Source organism: Eschrichtius robustus, chromosome 10, assembly GCF_028021215.1.
Source record: "Eschrichtius robustus isolate mEscRob2 chromosome 10, mEscRob2.pri, whole genome shotgun sequence".
NCBI lineage: Eukaryota > Metazoa > Chordata > Mammalia > Artiodactyla > Eschrichtiidae > Eschrichtius > Eschrichtius robustus.
In genome coordinates, this window is record NC_090833.1 from 55,797,696 (window position 1) to 55,817,643 (window position 19,948).

Genomic DNA, 19,948 nt, shown 5'->3' on the forward strand with positions numbered 1-19,948 from the left:
CAAAAGATCCCGAATAGCCAAAGCAATCTTGAGAAAGAAAAGCAGAGCTGGAGGAATCAGGCTCCCTGACTTCACACTATACTACAAAGCCACAGTAATCAAGACAGTATGGTACTGGCACAAAAACAGAAATATAGATCAATGAAACAGGATAGAAAGCCCAGAGGTAAACCCACGCACATATGGTCACCTTATTTTTGATAAAGGAGGCAAGATTATACAATGGAGAAAACACAGCCTCTTCAATAAGTGGTGCTGGGAAAACTGGACAGCTGCATGTAAAAGAATGAAGTTAGAACACTCCCTAACACCATACACAAAAATAAACTCAAAATGGATTAAAGACCTAAATGTACGGCCAGACACTATCAAACTCTTAGAGGAAAACATAGGCAGAACACTATGACATCAATCACAGCAAGATCCTTTTTGACCCACCTCCTAGAGAAATGGAAATAAAAACAAAAATGGGACCTAATGAAACTTAAAAGCTTTTGCACAGCAAAGGAAACCATAAACAAGAAGAAAAGACAACCCTCAGAATGGGAGAAAATATTTGCAAATGAAGCAACTGGCAAAGGATTAATCTCCAAAATTCACAAGCAGCTCATGCAGCTCAATATCAAAAAAACAAACAACCCAATCCAAAAGTGGGCAGAAGACCTAAATAGACATTTCTCCAAAGAAGGTATACAGATTGCCAACAAACACATGAAAGCATGCTCAACATCACTAATCATTAGAGAAATGCAAATCAAAACTACAGTGAGGTATCACCTCACACCGGTCAGAATGGCCATCATCAAAAAATCTACAAACAATAAATGCTGGAGAGGGTGTGGAGAAAAGGGAACCCTCTTGCACTGTTGGTGGGAATGTAAATTGATACAGCCACTATGGAGAACAGTATGGAGGTTCCTTAAAAAAACTTAAAATAGAACTACCATACGACCCAGCAATCCCACTACTGGGCATATACCCTGAGAAAACCATAATTCAAAAAGAGTCATGTACCACAATGTTCATTGCAGCTCTATTTACAATAGCCAGGACGTGGAAGCAACCTAAGTGTCCATTGACAGATGAATGGATAATGAAGATGTGGCACATATATGCAATGGAAATTTACTCAGCCATAAAAAGAAACGAAATTGAGTTATTTGTAGTGAGGTGGGTGGACCTAGAGTCTGTCATACAGAATGAAGTAAGAAAGAGAAAAACAAATACCGTATGCTAACACATATGTATGGAATCTAAAAAAAAAAAAAAAAAAAAGGTCATGAAGAACCTAGGGGTAAGACGGGAATAAAGACGCAGACCTGCTAGAGAATGACTTGAGGATACAGGGAGGGGGAAGGGTAAGCTGTGACAAAGAGAGAGTGGCATGGACATGTATACACTACCAAACGTAAAATAAGATAGCTAGTGGGAAGCAGCCACATAGCACAGGGAGATCAGCTCAGTGCTTTGTGACCACCTAGACGGGTGGGATAGGGAGGGTGGGACAGAGGGACACTCAAGAGGGAAGAGATATGGGGATATATGTATATGTATAACTGATTCACTTTGTTATAAAGCAGAAACTAACACACCATTGTAAAGCAATTATACTCCAATAAAGATGTTAAAAAAAAAAAAGTTGAATACCAGAATTTCCAAAAAAAAAAAAAAAAAAAGACTTATTTAATAAAAGGCTATAGTAGTCAAGACAGTGTGATACTGACATAAGGATAAATATATAGATTAATGGAACAGAACAGAGTGTTAGTAATAAACCCACTTATGTATATGGTCAATTGGTTTTTGTAAGACACGCCAAGGTGACTGGATAAAAGGATAGTCTTTACAAAAAGGTACTAGAACTACTGAGAAGCCATTTGGGAAAAGACAGAAAAACCTCACAAAAACGCAGCCTCTATTTTCACCTTACACAAAAATGAACTCAAATCACAGACCTTAAATACATGTTAAAACTATAAAACTTCTAGAAGAAAACTTGAGAGAATATCTTAACTTGGAAAAGGCAAAGATTTGTTAGATAGAAAATGCAAAATATCACCAATTATAAGAGAAATTTGATAAATGGAACTTCACCAAAATAAAAAACTTCTTCTCTTTTAAAGATTCTCTTAAGGAAATGAAAAAGCAAGACCGAGTGAGAGAAAAGATTTGCATCTCATATATCTGACAGAGGATTTGTATCAAGAATTTATAAAGGGGCTTCCCTGGTGGCACAGTGGTTAAGAATCCGCCTGCCAATGCAGGGGACACGGGTTCGAGCCCTGGTCTGGGAAGATCCCACATGCCGTGAAGCAACTAAGCCTGTGCGCCACAACCACTGAGCCTGTGCTCTAGAGCCCGTGAGCCACAACTACTGAAGCCCGTGCACCTAGAGCCCGTGCTCTGCAACAAGAGAAGCCACTGCAATGAGAAGCCCACGCACCACAACAAAGAGTAGCCCCAGCTTTCTGCAACTAGAGAAAAACCCACGCGCAGCAACGAAGACCCAACACAGCCAAAAATAAATAAAATAAAATTTAAAAAAAGAATTTATAAAGACCTCTTACAATTCATTAATAAAAAAACAGGCAAAAGAGTTGTACAAAAAATTCATAAAAGAAGTTATATGAATGATTTGTAAGTATATGAAAAGAAGCTCAACATCATTAGTCATCAGGAAAATGCAAATTAAAACCACAGTGAGATAGCACAACGCTCACACTAGAATAGCTAAAATTAAAAAGTCTGATAATACTAAGTGTTGGTGAGATGGAGCTACTGTAGCTCACTTTGGAAAACAATTTGACAGTTTTTTATGAAGTTAAATTTATACTTACCGTATGCCCCAGCATTGCCACTCCTACATACTTACCCGAGAGAAATAAAATCATATGTCCACACTAAAACTTGTACATGAACATTCATAGCAGCTTTATTCCAAATACAATGAAATGCTATGAAAAAATTAAAAGGAACAAATTACTGGTTCATGCAACAGCACTGATGTATCTCAAAAACCTTATGCTAAGTGAAAATTAGGCAGACATTAGATTATGTACTGTATGACTCCATTTATATTTAATTCTACAACAGGAAAGACATCTATAGTGAGAGTGGTTACCTGGGCCAGGATTGACTGCAAACAGGCAAGCCACTACTACTCATTTGGAGTTTTCATTGAAGATAAAACCCATTTGCTACCATCCTTGCCCTGAACCAATTCAAATCCACTGTCAGGGGTTTTACTTTTTAAGTCCACCCAAGAAAGCAGAAACCACATCAGGTATTTTAACAGAAGATTTAATATATTCAAAAGTTAGACTCATATTAGAGGACTTAAAAGGAAAAAGTCAAACACTAAGGTAACACAAAGATAAAAAAATTTAGGAAGCAGTTACCATGCCTAAACAAAGGAAATAAATTTAGGTTATCGCAACCTAAAAGCTTGGCAAACAGGCACTCATGGAGCTCTGAGGAGAACGTTTTGCCAAGCTGGTGCTTGTGCCAGGAGCTTGGTGTAAGGTACCCACAGAGATGGGACTCAGACCTTTGAGAAAGGGTCACCAGTCAGCTGGTGTTGGTATCTCTGAGGGAAGGTGATAAAGCTGTTACGGAAGTTAAGGATAAAACAAAACACACTGCCACTACCAGTGTGCAGAAATGCGCTGGGTAATGCCGAAAGACTAGCACCCCACTGGGAGAACCTAACAGGAAGCCAGCTAGTAAAGGAAAAGCATGGTTTACAGAATCCAAGTCCCAGCATCACAAAGCAGAGTTAAGAATAGAAAATTTGGGGCTGAGAGTCAACACATTATTAACCAACACAGATGCCAAACAAAACAAAGTAGAGGCCAAATAAATGACCTCCAAACAAGAACATATGGATAATTTCTGCTCATGATCTTACTGACATCAGGAGTACTGAACAAGATGCTAGAATTAAAATCTTCATCCAGCTCTACCACTAACTAGCAAGTAACTTAACATGAAGGAGCCTCAACAAGCTGCATAATATCAAGGTACCCCAGCTTTCAATCATTTTTTTCCTACTTCAGGATTGCTCTAAGGAGTCCATAAGGAATATATGAGTGTTCTATCCAAATGCACAAAATCACTGTTAGCACAATTATAAATATTAAAAGACAGGCACAAAGTCAAGAAGCAAATTAAATACACCCTAACAAAAATTATTGAAGTGTGTAGGGAAGTATACAGCTATGCAGATAACAAATTTTCTAATTTAGACTTCTGATGTCTATATATTAGTAAGCTAATAAACTGCATTTTTATTCTTAAACAACAAGTACAGACCTATACTTCTTCAAACTGGTTCAAGTGAATAGGCAACTCTCAATGCAACATTGTCATCACACACCTAGCAGACTTACTCCACCACTCAGCCATGATATAATCTGTCATTTTGTATCAAAACGGGTGGTTCCCTATATTTAAAAAGATAACTGAATGTAGACTGTACCTTGGAACTGGTAAAAAAAATTCAAACATATTAATGCATTGTAAGTGTATATAATATAGATATAGATATGTGGAAAAGAACCTTTGTCCTAAGAAATAACAGAGCCAAATAGGAATTTAAAAATTTAATTGAAAAGAACATTACAGTACATATTTGGGAAAGAAACTAGAAAAAGATTTCAAATGATACTTACCCCCTAATTAATGGCAGAAAGTAGGAATTCCACTTTTGATTCTATGTATAAACTTTGCTCTAATTTGTAGCATTAAACAATTTTCACATGTGGACATGAAGTGGAAAAACACACCAAAAACTTGTGTTATAACGTCTATATTGAGATACAAAAGCACATAAATAGCAGAATTTCTACAATATTCATATAGTGACTCTATTACCAGTGGTTCTCAACCATTAACCTACTTCAGAATGACCCAGAAGGCCTATAAAAACGCAGACCACTGAGCCCCATACCCAGAGTTTCTGATTCAGTAGATCTGAGGGAGGACCTTAGAACTATATTTCTAACAAGTTCCCAGGTGATGCTGACACTGCTAACCTGGTCAGCCCTCTATTCTGACCAAGCCAGAATAAAATTTCACATTATATCAGTACCTTCAAAGCAAAGACAGAGGATCTTGGAGAGATATTACAACCTAAAGAAAGTCACTGAACTCTAAGTCCTCAACAGAAACTGAAAAAACTTCTGACTGACCAGTTACTATTATAAAACACAAAGAATTAAAAATGTACCTACTATTACAGTATAAGAGCTCCTACTAGGAGTAGTAGTTGGTTAGTTAGTTTTAAATTGGTAGGACAGATGTATTAGCATACTGGAGTGAGCGTAATAGTCATGGGCACCAGTCTGTATATCATACACATGGAATGCAGAACATTCCATAATCCATTTAAATGTAGCTTAAGAGAGTTTCAATCATAATGACAAGAATAAACTGGTTAATTCTTAGATGTCTACAATGATCATGCCATGTCCAGTAACATCTTCAAATATAAAAATATATGAAAAATAGGGCACCAAAGAAAATACTAAGATTCCTATTACCACCATAAAATATTGTCAAGTGCTTGCAAGTACATTTAGATGTTGTTCACAGTAGAGAACTTACAAGGACAATCACCAAAAAAAATAAAATAAAATAAAAGTAAAATATATTAAGCTTTTTATTAAGTTAGTATAATTCCTATGATGGTTAGTATATCTCAGTCACAACTGCTGATGCTTTTTTAAGTTTTTATAATCAATATATGGAAGGCATGCAATAATAAGTTCTTCTTTTGTACATCCCTTCAGACAACATTTTTCTGAGTATCCTCTGCGTTTTCTTTGGGGATGATTCCCCCAAAACAGATTGCTTAAGGTTTTAATTTTGTTTGTATTTTTCTTCTGAAATTCTACAATCTCATGAATATATGGACTGATATCTTGTGATGAGGAAAATATCTCTTGTCTTGTCTTAAAAGGCAAGTTAGGCTTTTTGTACTGATGCTCAGGCAGTGACTGCATCTTCAAATTGTTTATTGCTTCTTCCTGAGAGGCAGAAGTAGAGACTGTTGAGAGACAAGAAAAAAATCCTACTTTATTAAAATCTTCCTTTAGCTGAAAATTTAATCATAATGCTGTAATACTAGAGTCAGCTAATTTTGAAAACACAAGTAATCACATTTTAACTAGTAAAATGGTTATTTGAAAGCAATGTATATTTTTAACTAAAATAGTTGTAGGTATTGTTTTCCTATAAAAAAGGCCTAGAAACGTTTGCACATTTTTATGCAAAAAATATTTTTGAGATATAACTCATATGCCATAAAATTCAGCATTTTAATGTACACAATTAATATATATTCACAAGGTTGTGCAAACATCACCACTACCTAATTTCAGAACATTTCTATCACCCACAAAAAAACCCCCACCCATTAGCAGTCACTCCCATTTCCTTCTTCCTCCAGCCCCTGGCACCTACTAATCTACTTTCTATTCTATGGATCTGCCTAAATCATACCATATGTGGCCACCTGTGTCTGGTTTCTTTCATTGAGCATAATATTTTCAAGGTTCAACCATGTTGTAGCATCTCTAGCAATACTTTATTCTTTTTATGGCTGAATAATTTTCCACTGTATGGATATATCACATTTTGTTTACCTGTTTATCAGTTGATGAACATTTGGGTTGTTTCTACTTTTTGACTATTATGAATAGCACTGCTCTGAACACCCACATACAAGTTTTTGTGTGAACACATTTTCAATTTTCTTGGACATATACCTAGGAGTAGAACTGCTGGATCATATGGTAAATTTGTTTAACTTTTTTAGGAACAGCCACACTATTTTCCACAGTGGTTGTACCATTTTACAATCCCACCACTAGGCTTCCAACTGCTACACATCTTCACCAACATTTGATATTTTCCATTTTTTGATGAGAGCCATCCTAATGGATGTGAAGTGGTATCCCATTGTGGTTTTGATTTGCAATGACCTTGCAACTAATGATGTTGAGCATTTTTCATGTGCTTATCATATATCCTCCTTGTAGAAATGTCTATTCAAATCCTTTGCCAATTTCTAATTGAGTTATTTGTCTTTTATGCACATTTTTAACTAAGTGGTTAGTAGAAGCCATTTTGGTTTTTGTTGAAATATAAAGAAATGGAGAAGTGATATGCTCAATGCACTGATTATTTCTATTATACTGCTCTTACTCAATATTACTGATAATATATTAAAATAACACCAGAAGGTAATTAATTGGCGGCTTGTTGGATTTCCATCATTGCCCTTGCCCATCTACAGTCCCTTTTGGGGGATATATTTGCCTCTAGCCACTGCTGTAGAGTCACCCTTAGGCAGTCATAGGGTGATTCCACCTTATATCCACAGATGAATAGTCAGGAGGTTGGCACCTGACCCCAAACAAACCAATCTACTACAGTGGCCAGCAATCCATGCCATGCGAAAAATAAGTTGGCTCAATCAGATTTCCTCTCTTTAAAATTAGAATTAAGAAGTAATGAGAACAAGATGAGTTAGAACCAAAACTGAAAGGATACTATGAAGCTTATCATGACAAGCTAAAGTTATAAAGGAACATAGATATTAGAGGAGAAAAGATTCAGAGAGCGAAAGAGAGAAGGTGATTTTTAGCACTGACTTGATTCCTTAGGCTTTCCAGGGCCTTTCCAGATCCATTTACAGATCTTGGTTTTTTTTGTTTGTTTTTTTAAAAAATATTAATACACTAAAGGCTCTGGGAAGTCTTTTTTTTTTTTTAAGTATTTGTTTATTTATTTATTTATGGCTGTGTTGGGTCTTCGTTTCTGTGCGAGGGCTTTCTCCAGTTGTGGCAAGCGGGGGCCACTCCTCATCGCAGTGCGTGGGCCTCTCACTATCACAGCCTCTCTTGCTGCGGAGCACAGGTTCCAGATGTGCAGGCTCAGTAATTGTGGCTCACGGGCCCAGCTGCTCCGCGGCATGTGGGATCTTCCCAGACCAGGGCTCGAACCCATGTTCCCTGCATTGGCAGGCAGACTCTCAACCACTGCGCCACCAGGGAAGCCCCAGATCTTGTTTTTATAATAACTATCCTCCGCTTTTTTCTTGAGGGTATTTAGAAGAAACTCTGTCTCTTGCAGTGACAGTCCTATTAGAATACTCTGTAATAACTTTGTATTTAATAAATGCCTAAGACGAAATGTGGAATAGTAAAACTTTAGGACAGATATTAATCTATTCTAAAGTAGCAAATAAATAATGTCATCTAAGACAGATAAATATGTGATCAATTAAAGTGTGTCACAATGAACAGAGTACACTGAAGGGAAAAGTGAATTAGGTTGTCTAGGCAGGTTGAAGAAAGACCTTCCTGGATGTGATGTGCCATGTTCTGTCACTTAAAGGGAAAAAAAAGGCAGACAGTAAGAAGGAAACTTGTTCATGAATGAAGGCAACTAGAGACTAGTTAATGAAAAGTACATGTCAAATTGGAGAGGGAACTTAAAGCGAAACAAGCTGTACTCATCAGGAAACAAGAAAGGTTAAAAATGAGTATTCAAATCAATGAATTTGAGAAAGAGCAACAGAGATAACCCAAATAAGTAAGAAGGAAAGAAATCAATGAAATATAGAAACAAAACAATATAAAGGTTTAGAAAACCAAAAGTTGGTTCTTTTAAAGGATTAATAAAATAGAACTTTAGCCAGACTAATCAAGAAAAAAAAGATGAAAATGAACAAAATACACTAGGAAAAAAAGGACTACAATACAGATACAACCGCAGTTCATACAAATCAACATCAAAAAACCAAACAACCCAATCAAAAAATGTACAGAAGAACTGAACAGACATTTTTCCAGAGAGGAAATGCAGATGGCCAACAGGCGCATGAAAAGATGCTCAACATCGCCAATCATCAAGGAAATTAGTCAAATCAAAACCACAGTGAAATATCACCTCATACCTACCAGAATGGCTATCATCAAAACTAACACAAATAACCAATGTTGGCAAGGATGAGGGGAAAAGGGGACCCTCGTACTGTTGGTGAGGATGTAAACTGGTGTAGCCACTCTAGAAAACAGCCTGGAGGTTTCTCAAAAAACTAAAATTAGAACTACCATATAACCCAGCAATTTCACTTCTGGGTATATATCCAGAAGAAACAATACACTAATTCGAAAAGATACAGGCACCCCAATGTTCGCAGCAGCATTATTTACAATTGCCAAGATATGGAAGCAACCTAAGTGTCCATCAACATATAAATGGATAAAAAAAGATGTGAGATATATATATATATATATATATACACACACACACATATATGTATATATGTATATACATACATACATATATATATGTATGTATGTATATATAATGGAATATTACTCAGCCATGAAAAAGAATGAGATTTTGCCATCTGCAGCAACATGGATAGACTTGGAGGGTATTATGCTAAATGAAGTAAGTCAGACAGAGAAAGACAAATACTGTATGATATCACTATATGTGGAATCTAAAAAATACAGCAAATAGTGAATATAACAAAAAAGAAGCAGTCTCACAGATATAGAGAAGAAATGAGTGGTTACCAGTGAGGAGAGGGAAGGGAGGAGAGGTAAGATAGGGGTGGGGGGTTATGAGGTAAAACAATTATGTATAAAATAAGCTACAAGGATATATTGTACAATACCAGTAATATAGCCAATATTTTATAATAGCCAATATTTTATAATAACTATAAAGAGTATAAAAGTTGTACACCTGTAACATATAATATTGTACACCAACTATACTTCAATTAAAAAAATTTTTTTAAACCATAAGCCCATTTCACTTACAAATGTTTGTTTGAAAGTCCCAAATAAGGTATTAGTTAACTGAATCCATGAACATATTTTACAAATATATTAAGAAAGTGTTTATCCCAGAAATGCAAGATCACAAAATCTATCAATGCAATTTACTATATTAATAGACTCCCATCCTCACTCTCAGCTGGTTTTGCTTTCTACTTTATGAGAAAATTGAAGCAATCAGAAGAGAACTTGTATTTGCTCCCTTCACCGTTTTTTTACTCATCTCTTAACATCCGTACCCATAATTCTGCCTTCTTAAGTATTTCCATAGATGAATTATCCACTCTAAAACCAATTCCTCCACTTATGGACTAGATCTATTTCCTCCTGCCCACTCCGGGATATCACTCCAGCAGTGCTTCTCTTTATCTTTCTTTCATCATTATTTTTTCACTTCTAGTGAACCACTCCTATCAGCAAACAAATGTGCTATTTCTCCCACTTAAAAAAAAAAAAACAAGAAACACTTCTCTTGGCCCTGCTTACCATCCAATTTCTTTTCTCTCCTCTGTAGCAAAACTCCTTCTGTATTTATTAATTCATTTCTCTTCTCTTATTCTGTCTGAAACACATTCTATACAGGCTTTTATTCCATCACTCCACCAAAACTTCTCTTATCAAGCTCACAAACGACCTCTATATTGCTAAATTCAACAGCCAACTCTCATCTTATTTAACTAATAAAACAACACTCCTTCTTGGTATGCTTTCTTCACTTGGTTTCCAGGATACCACATTCTCTCTCCTTCCCACCTAACTATTTGCACCTTTCTACCTCCTTTGCAAGTACTTCCTCTTCAGTTTTTTTAATGTTGATGTCTCCCAGAGCTCAGTCCTTGGTACTCTTTTCAATCTATACTTACTTTCTTCATGATCTCATCCAGTCTTATGGCTTAAAAAATTATCTATATACCTATGGCTCCTTAATTTCTTTCTTCAAGCAAATTTTTTCTTCCAAACTCCAGATTCATATATCCTACTTGCTACTCAACATCTCCACTCTGATGTCTCAAACTCAACATGTTTAAAACTCCACCTGAACTTTTCAAACTCAAAATGTCCAAAGCTGAACTACTAATACTGTTTTCCAAACCTGTTCCACTTGAGGCCTTTCCTATTTCAGTTGATAGTAACCCTATCCTTCCAGATGTTCAAAGCAAAAACTCTGAAATCACATATTTTTTTAACATATTGGAGTAATTCCTGATTTTTCTTTTTTCTCATATCTCACATCATATCTGCCCAAATATATCTAGATTATAACAGTTTTCACTGTTTCCACTCACTGCTACCATCCTTATCCAGATGCTATCGTCTCTAATACCTTCCTAACAGGTCTCTCTGTTTCTACTCTTGCCTCCCTACAGTCTATCCTCAACACAGTGGTCAAAGTGATCCCTTTAAAATGTCAATTATGTCACTCCTCTGCTCAAAAACCTGTAACGACTCCTTGCAAATGCTGTAAGAAAAAAAAAAAAAAAAAGAAGAGTGGTATAAAGTTTAGAAAGTGAAACTATTAAGATAGTTCCACATAATTAATGGATTAAAATCAACCTATAAAACTCAACTGTATTTCTCTGACCAATGATCACTAACTAGAAATATAATTAACAAGTATTTACAATAGCAACAAAATTAAAGTATTAAGCATTAACTTAACCAACAATACAGAAAGTCTCTATAGAGAAAACTTTAAAATTCTAATGACAGAATACAAAGATATTCCATGTTTTTGGTTGGGATGACTTTTTGTTAAAGAGATGTCAATTCTCTTCAAATTATTCTCTGTAATTCCATGCATCCCACTTAAATTCCAGATGGATTTTTATAAAATAAATTCAATAAGCTTACTCTTAAATATATATGTAAGGATAAAGGCAGAGGATTAGTTCAGTCAATCTTAAGGGAAAAAAATAAACATTGGAGACTGGCTGTCCAAGATAAATGACATCCTACAGAGTCATAGTACTAAAACAGTGTAGTAATAATACAAAGTCAAACAAAAAGACCAACTGAATAAAATAAGAATCTCAGACAAACTTAATAAACAATAAAAGTGGCTCTACAATCAATGGGAAAAAAACCAATTGTTCAGTAGATAGTATTCAGAAAATTATTTCCTCATGTAGAGAAAAGTAAGACACTGAGAAAACTAAGATAGTATCCCTAGCCAGAACAGAACCAAAAATGGGCCCCAGAATTAAGGACCTAATGAGAACAGTAAAACTATAAAGTTAACAGAAGAACAGAAAAGGAACCTCTAACACTTTTGAAAGTTTTGTTCGTACTTTTGAAAGTATGAACAATAAGGCAAAACACTTATCATCTAATTGTATAAAAATTAAGACTTTCTGTCAAACACCAGTAGACAGATGACAGAATAGGAGAACATATCTGTAATATCTAAAACCTACAGCTGATTACTATTGTATCTAGATTTTGAATAACTCTTACAAATCAACTGGAAGATGACAATTCCAACAAAAAGTGAGCAAAATGTATAAACAGGAAATTTTCAAAAAAAGGAACCCAAGAGGCTAATATGTATATGAAGAGGTCCTCAAATTCAGAGCAAATTAAGACAAAAATGAGACACTATTTCACACCTGTGGCACTGGCAAAAGTTAAAAATTGTATAATGTTAATTCTTGACACAGATACAAGAACACAGGAATCCTCATGTACTAGTGGTGCAACTATAAATTGGTGTAGCCATTCTGCAAAGCAATCTGAATGCACCTCAAGTAAATTAAGCATACATATATTTTATGATACATCAATTCTACCCCTAGGTATATATCCCAGAGAAATGTCCACACAGATCCATAAGGGGGCATATACAATGATGCTCACTGCAGTGTTATTTATAGTGGCAGGGAGTTGAAGGCTATATAGGTTAGATGTTCATCACTAGGAGAAAGAATAAGTAAAATGTGAGGAATGCGTATGAATATTATGCAGCGGTTTGAAGCAATGACTAAAAGTTCACATAGCAATAATAAGATACAGATCTCAAATACCATTTAGATATATTTTTAAAATACATGTACAGGAAATAGTGCACAATTTGCAATAAAACGTATACAAACAAAAATACATAATAAAACATTGGAATGGCTGCCTATGGGAGGAGGAGAATGGGCATGAAGAAAGGAGATATGTGGAGACTAATCATCTTCTAACATACCATATAATTTATTTATGTTTATTGTCTATCTTCACTATTCTGTAAGCTTCATGAAGGCAAGAACCTTCACTGCCTCCTGAGTGAAACTGTTCACTCTTATATCCCAGGCAGCATGAATAATACCTAATATACAACAGGCACACAATTTTGTTGAATTAATATATAAATAGAGAGGTTCTGCATAGCCAGTTGTGATAATGATATCTAAAGAAACAAGCAAATGAACAAAAAAACAAGAATAGATGAATGAAGACCAAGAATGGTCTTCATGGGGGAATGGGGGAATACAGCCTATCTAACTGGAATAGGGGTTATGGATTATGAAAAACTGGTGATGAAACTTTGATGATTTCACCTGGCACTAAGAGTTAGGCAGCACCATACTCAGCCAGAATTTAGAAATATGACGTTAGCTTCATGGTACCACACTATGAGGTAGGCATGAGACATGGCCCATACATTCAGGATCCACTAACAGGAAGCACACATCTCAAATTCAAGATATGCATGCGTAGTCCTGAAAAAAATCATTTTTGAATATCAGTGTATCAAACATCTTTTCCTGTGTCAGACTCAAATAGATCATCAGAAGATTAAAATTGTTGATAATTGACTTGATCTAATATAGAAATATATTCTGCTGATATAAGCTAAATAAAAATTAATCAACTTTACAGCAACATTCACATGTAAAAGAAATTGCATACTTATATGTTCTACATTGGAATTCTATATTGGAAACACATACCTCCCTACAACTTCTAAATTAGTCACTGGAAATTAATAGGACAGACTACATGTCGTCTTTCCTTATAAATTAAGAATTCTTTAAATTTTAATACCCATTCATACTGATAACCTAAATCCATTTTTCATTCTTCCATATATTTTAAAACAACCATGGTTTTATTGCCACATGATATTTCCACTTCAGCAAACTGTCCTTTATATAGTTCCCATAGTAACATGTTTAATGAGTATGAGAACTCTGAAATATTATCAGATGTATTTTCATTTCCTACGAATCCTGTTTCATTGCAGATCCCTCCTCATTGAATTAATGACATGTTCTCCTTCAGGGGATTGTGAATAATACCTGAGACAAAGGAGTCATTAATCAGCTCTGAGTTTTAAAGTTGACTTTTTATTAATGAGAAAAGAGTCTCCTCCAGAGTAGGCTTTGTCGAGAAAAAGGATTCTAAACTCTTTTTCAATAACAAACTCAAGCTTGGATGACTGAAGGTAAAATTTTGAGTAGGGTATAGGTAATGAGAGCACAGTATTTGATGTGAGAGAAATGCCCACTGAACATGAAGTAGAAAGGGTAGGTCCACCTTGCATTTCTGGGAGAAAAGAATAATGAAGAAATAGAGACGTGAACTAGTCCCTTGTTACTCAAAGAGCGCTGTCCAACTAACGGAATAAGCATCACCTGGGAGCTTATAAAAATGTAGACTCTCAGGCCCCACCCCAGACCTACTGAATCAGAATCCGTATATAAACAGTATTCCCCAGGTGATTCATATACACATTAAAGTGTGAATATCAACTGAACTAAGGTACAATTTAGAGACTGGTGAGAAACAATTCCTTCTTTGTAAGAGCAGGATAAAGTGAGTTTATATGTAGGCGGTTTTGATGGTGGAAAATGATCACGATTCAGTCTGATGCTTTCTATTGTTTCTGTCTTTAAAAGTTTTCATTCCCCTTATATGCAGATGGCATGATACTCTATATAGAAAACCCTAAAGACTCCACACAAAAACTACTAGAACTGCTAAACAAATTTAGCAAGGTAGTAGGATACAATATTAACATACAGAAATCTGTTGCATTTCTTTACACTAACAATGAGATACCAGAAACAGATAGTAAAAAAAAAAAAAAAAAAATCCCTTTTAAAATCACATCAAAAAAAAAAAAACCCTAAGAATAAACCTGACCAAGGAGTGAAAGACTTACACCCTGAGAACTATAAAATATTGATAAAGGAAACTGAAGATGATTCAAAGAAATGGAAAGATACCCCATGCTCTTGGATTGGAAGAAATCTACAGATTTAATACGATCCCTGTCAAATGACCCAAGACATTTTTCACAGAACTAGAACAAATAATCCTAAAATTAATATGGACCTACAAAAGACCCAGAATTGCCAAAGCAATCCTAAGGAAAAAGAACAAAGCTGGAGACACAACCCTCCCAGACTTTAGACAATACTACAAAGCTATAGTCATCAAAACAGTGTGATACTGGCACAAAAACAGACATATGGATCAACTGAACAGAATAGAGAGCCCAGAAATAAACCCACACACCTACAGTCAATTAATCTTCAACAAAGGAGACAAAAATATACAATGGAAAAAAGACAGTCTCTTCAGCAAGTGGTGCTGGGAAAGCTGGACAGCCCCACGTAAATCAATGAGGGTAGAACACTCCCTCACACCATACACAAAAATAAACTCAAAATGGCTTAAAGACTTAAATATAAGACATGACACCATATAACTCCTAGTAGAGAACATAGGCAAAACATTCTCTGACATAAATCATACCAATGTTTTCTTAGGTCAGTCTCCCAAGGCAATAGAAATAAAAGCAAAAATGAGCAAAGGGGACCTAATCAAACTTATAAGCTTTTGCACAGCAAAGGAAACCATAAACGAAACGAAAAGACAACCTACAGAATGGGAGAAGATATTTGCAAATGATGTGACCAACAAGGGCTTAATTTCCAAAATATACAAACAGCTCATATAGCTCAATATAAAACAAAACAAAACAAACAACCCAGTCAAAAACTGGGCAGAAGAACTAAATAGACACTTCTCCAAAGAAGACTACAGATGGTCAATGGGCACATGAAAAGGTGCTCAACATTGCTAATTATTAGAGAAATGCAAATCAAAACTACAATGAGGTATTACCTCACACTGATCAGAATGGCCATCATCAAAAAGTCTACAAATAATAAATGCTGGAGAGGGTGTGGAGAAAAGGGAACCCTCCTACACTGTTGGTGGGAATGTAAATTGGTACAGCCACTATGAAGAACAGTATGGAGGTTCCTTTAAAAATTATTGGGGTGGCCAAAATGTTCATTTGTTTTTGTTTTTTTTCCCGTAAGATGGCTCTGGTAGCGTTTAGTTGTCTTTAACTTCATTCGAAACAATTTTGTTAGTTTGTATTGTGACAGCTGTCATATCAGCATATATTTAAAAAAAAAAAACTTATCAGGGACTTCCCTGGCGATCCGGTGGTTAAGACTTCACCTTCCAATGCAGGGGTTTGGGTTCAATCCCTGGTCAGGGAGTTAAGATCCCACAGGCCTCTCGGCCAAAAAACCAAAATATAAAACAGAAGCAATATTGTAACAAATTCAATAAAGACTTTAAAAATTGTCCACACCAAAAAAAATCTAAAAAAATACCACAACCTATCAAAATTGGTGAATTTTTGTGTAGCCATTTTAATATTGAAGATGGAAGAAAAACAGCAACATTTTTGGTATATTATGCTTCGTTAATATTTCAAGAAAGGTAAAAATGCAACTGAAATGCAAAAAAAAATTTGTGCAGTGTATGGAGAAGGTGCTGTGACTGATCAAATGTGTCAAAAGTGGTTTGCGAAGTTTTGTGCTGGAGGTTGCTCACTGGACGATGCTCCATAGCCAGGTAGACCAGTTGAAGTTGATAGCGATCAAATCGAGACATTAATTGAGAACAATCAACGTTATACCATGCAGGAGATAGCCGACATACTCAAAATATCCAAATCAAGCAATGAAAATCATTTGCACTAGGTTGGTTATATTAATCACTTTGATGTTTGGGTTCCACATAAGTTAAGCAAAAAACCTTCTTGACCATATTTCCACATGTGATTCTCTACTGAAATGTAATGAAAACATTCTGTTTTTAAAACAAATGTGACAGGCGATGAGAAGTGGACACTGTATAATAAAGTGGAATGGAAGAGATCGTGGGGCAAGTGAAATGAACCACCACCAACCACACCAAAGGCCGGTCTTCAACCAAAGAAGGTGATGTTGTGTATATGGTGGGACTGGAAGGGAGTCCTCTACTATGACCTCCTTCCTGAAAACCAAGCGATTAATTCCAACAAGCACTGCTCCCAATTAGACCAACTGAAAGCAGCACTCAACGAAAAGCGTCTGGAATTAGTCAACAGAAAACACATAATCTTCCATCAGGATAACGCAAGACCGCATGTTCCTTTGATGACCAGGCAAAAACTGTTACAGCTTGGCTGGGAAGTTCTGATTCATCTGCCATATTCACCAGACACTGCACCTTCAGATTTCCATTTATTTTGGTCTTTACAAAATTCTCTTAATGGAAAAAACTTCAATTCCCTGGAAGATTGTAAAAGGCACCTGGAACAGTTCTTTGCTCAGAAAGATATAAAGTTTTGGGAAGATGGAATTATGAAGTTGCCTGGAAAACGCAGAGCGTAGTGGAACAAAATGGTGGATACATTGTTCAACAGTTACTGGTGAAAATGAAAAAAGTGTCTTTTATTTTTACTTAAAAGCCAAAGGAACACACACAATGGAATATTACTCATCCATAAAAAAAGAATGAAATAATGCCATTTGCAGCAACATGGATGAACCTAGAGGTTATCATACTAAGTGAAATAAGTCAGACAGAGAAAGACAAATATCATATGATTATCACTTATATGTGGAATCTAAAAAAATGATACAAATGAACTTATTTACAAAACAGAAATAGACATAGAAAACAAACTTATGGTTACAAAAGGGGAAAGGGGGGAGGAACAAATTAGAAGTAAAGGACTAACAGATACACACTACTATATATAAAATAAATAAAATAAGGACTTTCTGTGTAGCACAGGGAACTATATTCAATATCTTGTAATAACCTATAATGGAAAAAAATCTGAAAAAGAACATATACAAATATACATATAGAACTAATCTAATAACTAAATATTATATATAAATATAACTGAGTCAATTTGCTGTACACCTGAAACTAACACAACATTGTAAATCAAATACACGTCAATAAAAACATTTTTATTCTCTTAGCAGCAATAATCTTATAAGTTTTATTCATTCACTCATTAAAGAAGAATAAGTGCTTATCAGAATATAGCCAATACTTTATAACTTTAAATGGAATATAATCTACAGAAATTTTGAATCACCATGTTATACACCTGAGACTAATATTGTAAACCAACCATACCTCAAAACAAAAAAAAGAATAAGTGCTTATAATGGGCTAGGCAATGTTTTAGTTTGTTTCAGTCATCTACATTAGGGTCTCTCTTTTGGCACGATAGTCTAACTCCTTTCCTTAATTTCAGAAATCTTGACTTTTGCAAAATTTGTCCAAATCGAATCAACTGAATTACTATAAAGGCAATAACTTCAATGACACTACACTCTATAGACCACAGTCTACAAATAAAGTGCATTTTCTTTTAAAATGGCAAACATACTGGGACTAAAATGTGTTAGTCACAAAATGTAAAAACAGAAGATAAGAATGGATCTGAAACAAAAATATTCTTCCTAAAGACTGCTTAAAAACATTAAGTATAAATTCAATACATATTAAGCACATACCCTGTGCTCAGCCCTCTGCTAGACATTTCAGATAAAAACATACATGAGCAATCCCTATAATATGGTATGGCATACAGGGCTGGCCTTAAGAGATTGAGACTTGCCAGTAGCACAAGCCTAGTGCTTAGAAAGACCCTGCATTTTGTTTAATGCTCTGTTGTCCCAGTCTTGAAATTCTCAATAATTTTATCTTTTGACTTGTATGTGAAGTCTGATGGGACAGAGGACCATGTGTTTGAGAAGAGGAGATACGCACAAGAAAGGTAAAAAGCTATATATTTTAGTACCTTCAACGGTTTTTCCTGCTTTTCGAACAAGGGGCCCTGCATTTTTATTTGCACTAGGCCGGGCCAATTATGTAGCAGGTCCTGATTACAGTTAAATATTATAGTTAAATATAAATAGTTAAATAGAATTATGTGTTAGATATTGCGGTAGAATTGAGACTGGAGTGAGTAGCTATGAAATGGTCAGTGATGAGTTCACAGGGAAAATGATACCTAAATCAGGCTTTGAAGGACAAAATGGAGTTTGCCAGGTGACAAGGGCACTGCAGAAAGGGAAAGCGAGGGAAACAGCAGCATTCGTATACCGATGTGTAGACTTACATGTGTACACTTCTTTCCTCCAAGTTACAAAAAAACAAAAAAAACTTCATAGATGTTTTGTATATGTATTAGGCACAAATTCCATTTCCTGTATAAGTTCCATGCCTGGCAGAGCAAATTCGGGAATAAGAAATGTACACAGATGAAAAAACATGCCTTTGGTTTACATTTTTACCTGGGTTTGTCGCTCTCCTCCAGACCGGGAAAGTGGTTTGGGAGCTTTCCAACCAGTCAGGGATGAAGGTTTCAACCTTCTCCGAGGCCTGCGAAAGCAGCTGTGTGAAAGGCTTTTCCTCCTCAATGTGGCTCCAGTTAACACTGCCACAGAGTTTTACTATTTCTTGCAGTAGATGCCTGCCGCACAATTTCCTGGCTCGACTAATGTCGTTCAGCTCACGGGAGACCCGAACCAGCAGGAGCCCGACACACAAGCAGAGGAGCCGCGGCATCCCTGGACCGCCAATACAGAGAGGTCCACCGAGAGCCCTAACTGCCTTCTGCCCCACGGCTGCGCGTGCGCACCTGGCGACCCTCCGATTTTCGCGTGCGGACCTCGCGAGAACTTCAAGACTAGGTGAGCGGCGCTGGCGCCTAAACTTCCCGCGATGCACGGGGCTCTCAGGCCGTCCCAGGTGGCTGGCTGTTAATTCTTAAAATGACTGATTAG

The 19,948-nt window shown here is 35.9% G+C and overlaps 2 protein-coding genes across 4 annotated transcripts in view; one reads left to right on the forward strand and one right to left on the reverse strand.

Annotated features, from left to right (window-relative positions):
* CD274 (CD274 molecule) overlaps positions 1–19,948 on the forward strand; it is a 167,969-nt gene that overhangs the window by 5,339 nt on the left and 142,682 nt on the right. For 2 of the 3 annotated variants that reach the window (XM_068553417.1, XM_068553414.1), the window contains exons 2-3: positions 18,884–18,936; positions 19,632–19,855. The gene's annotated coding sequence lies outside the window, so the exon portion shown is untranslated. Of the gene's footprint in view, positions 1–18,883; positions 18,937–19,628; positions 19,856–19,948 lie in introns of all 3 variants that reach the window. The other variant, XM_068553413.1, reaches the window with a different exon arrangement.
* On the reverse strand, positions 5,703–19,730 carry INSL6 (insulin like 6). The gene is made up of 2 exons (XM_068553418.1): positions 19,457–19,730; positions 5,703–6,046 (listed from the first exon to the last, which is right to left on the reverse strand). The coding sequence occupies exons 1-2, from the start codon at positions 19,728–19,730 to the stop codon at positions 5,703–5,705; spliced, it is 618 nt and encodes a 205-aa protein (XP_068409519.1).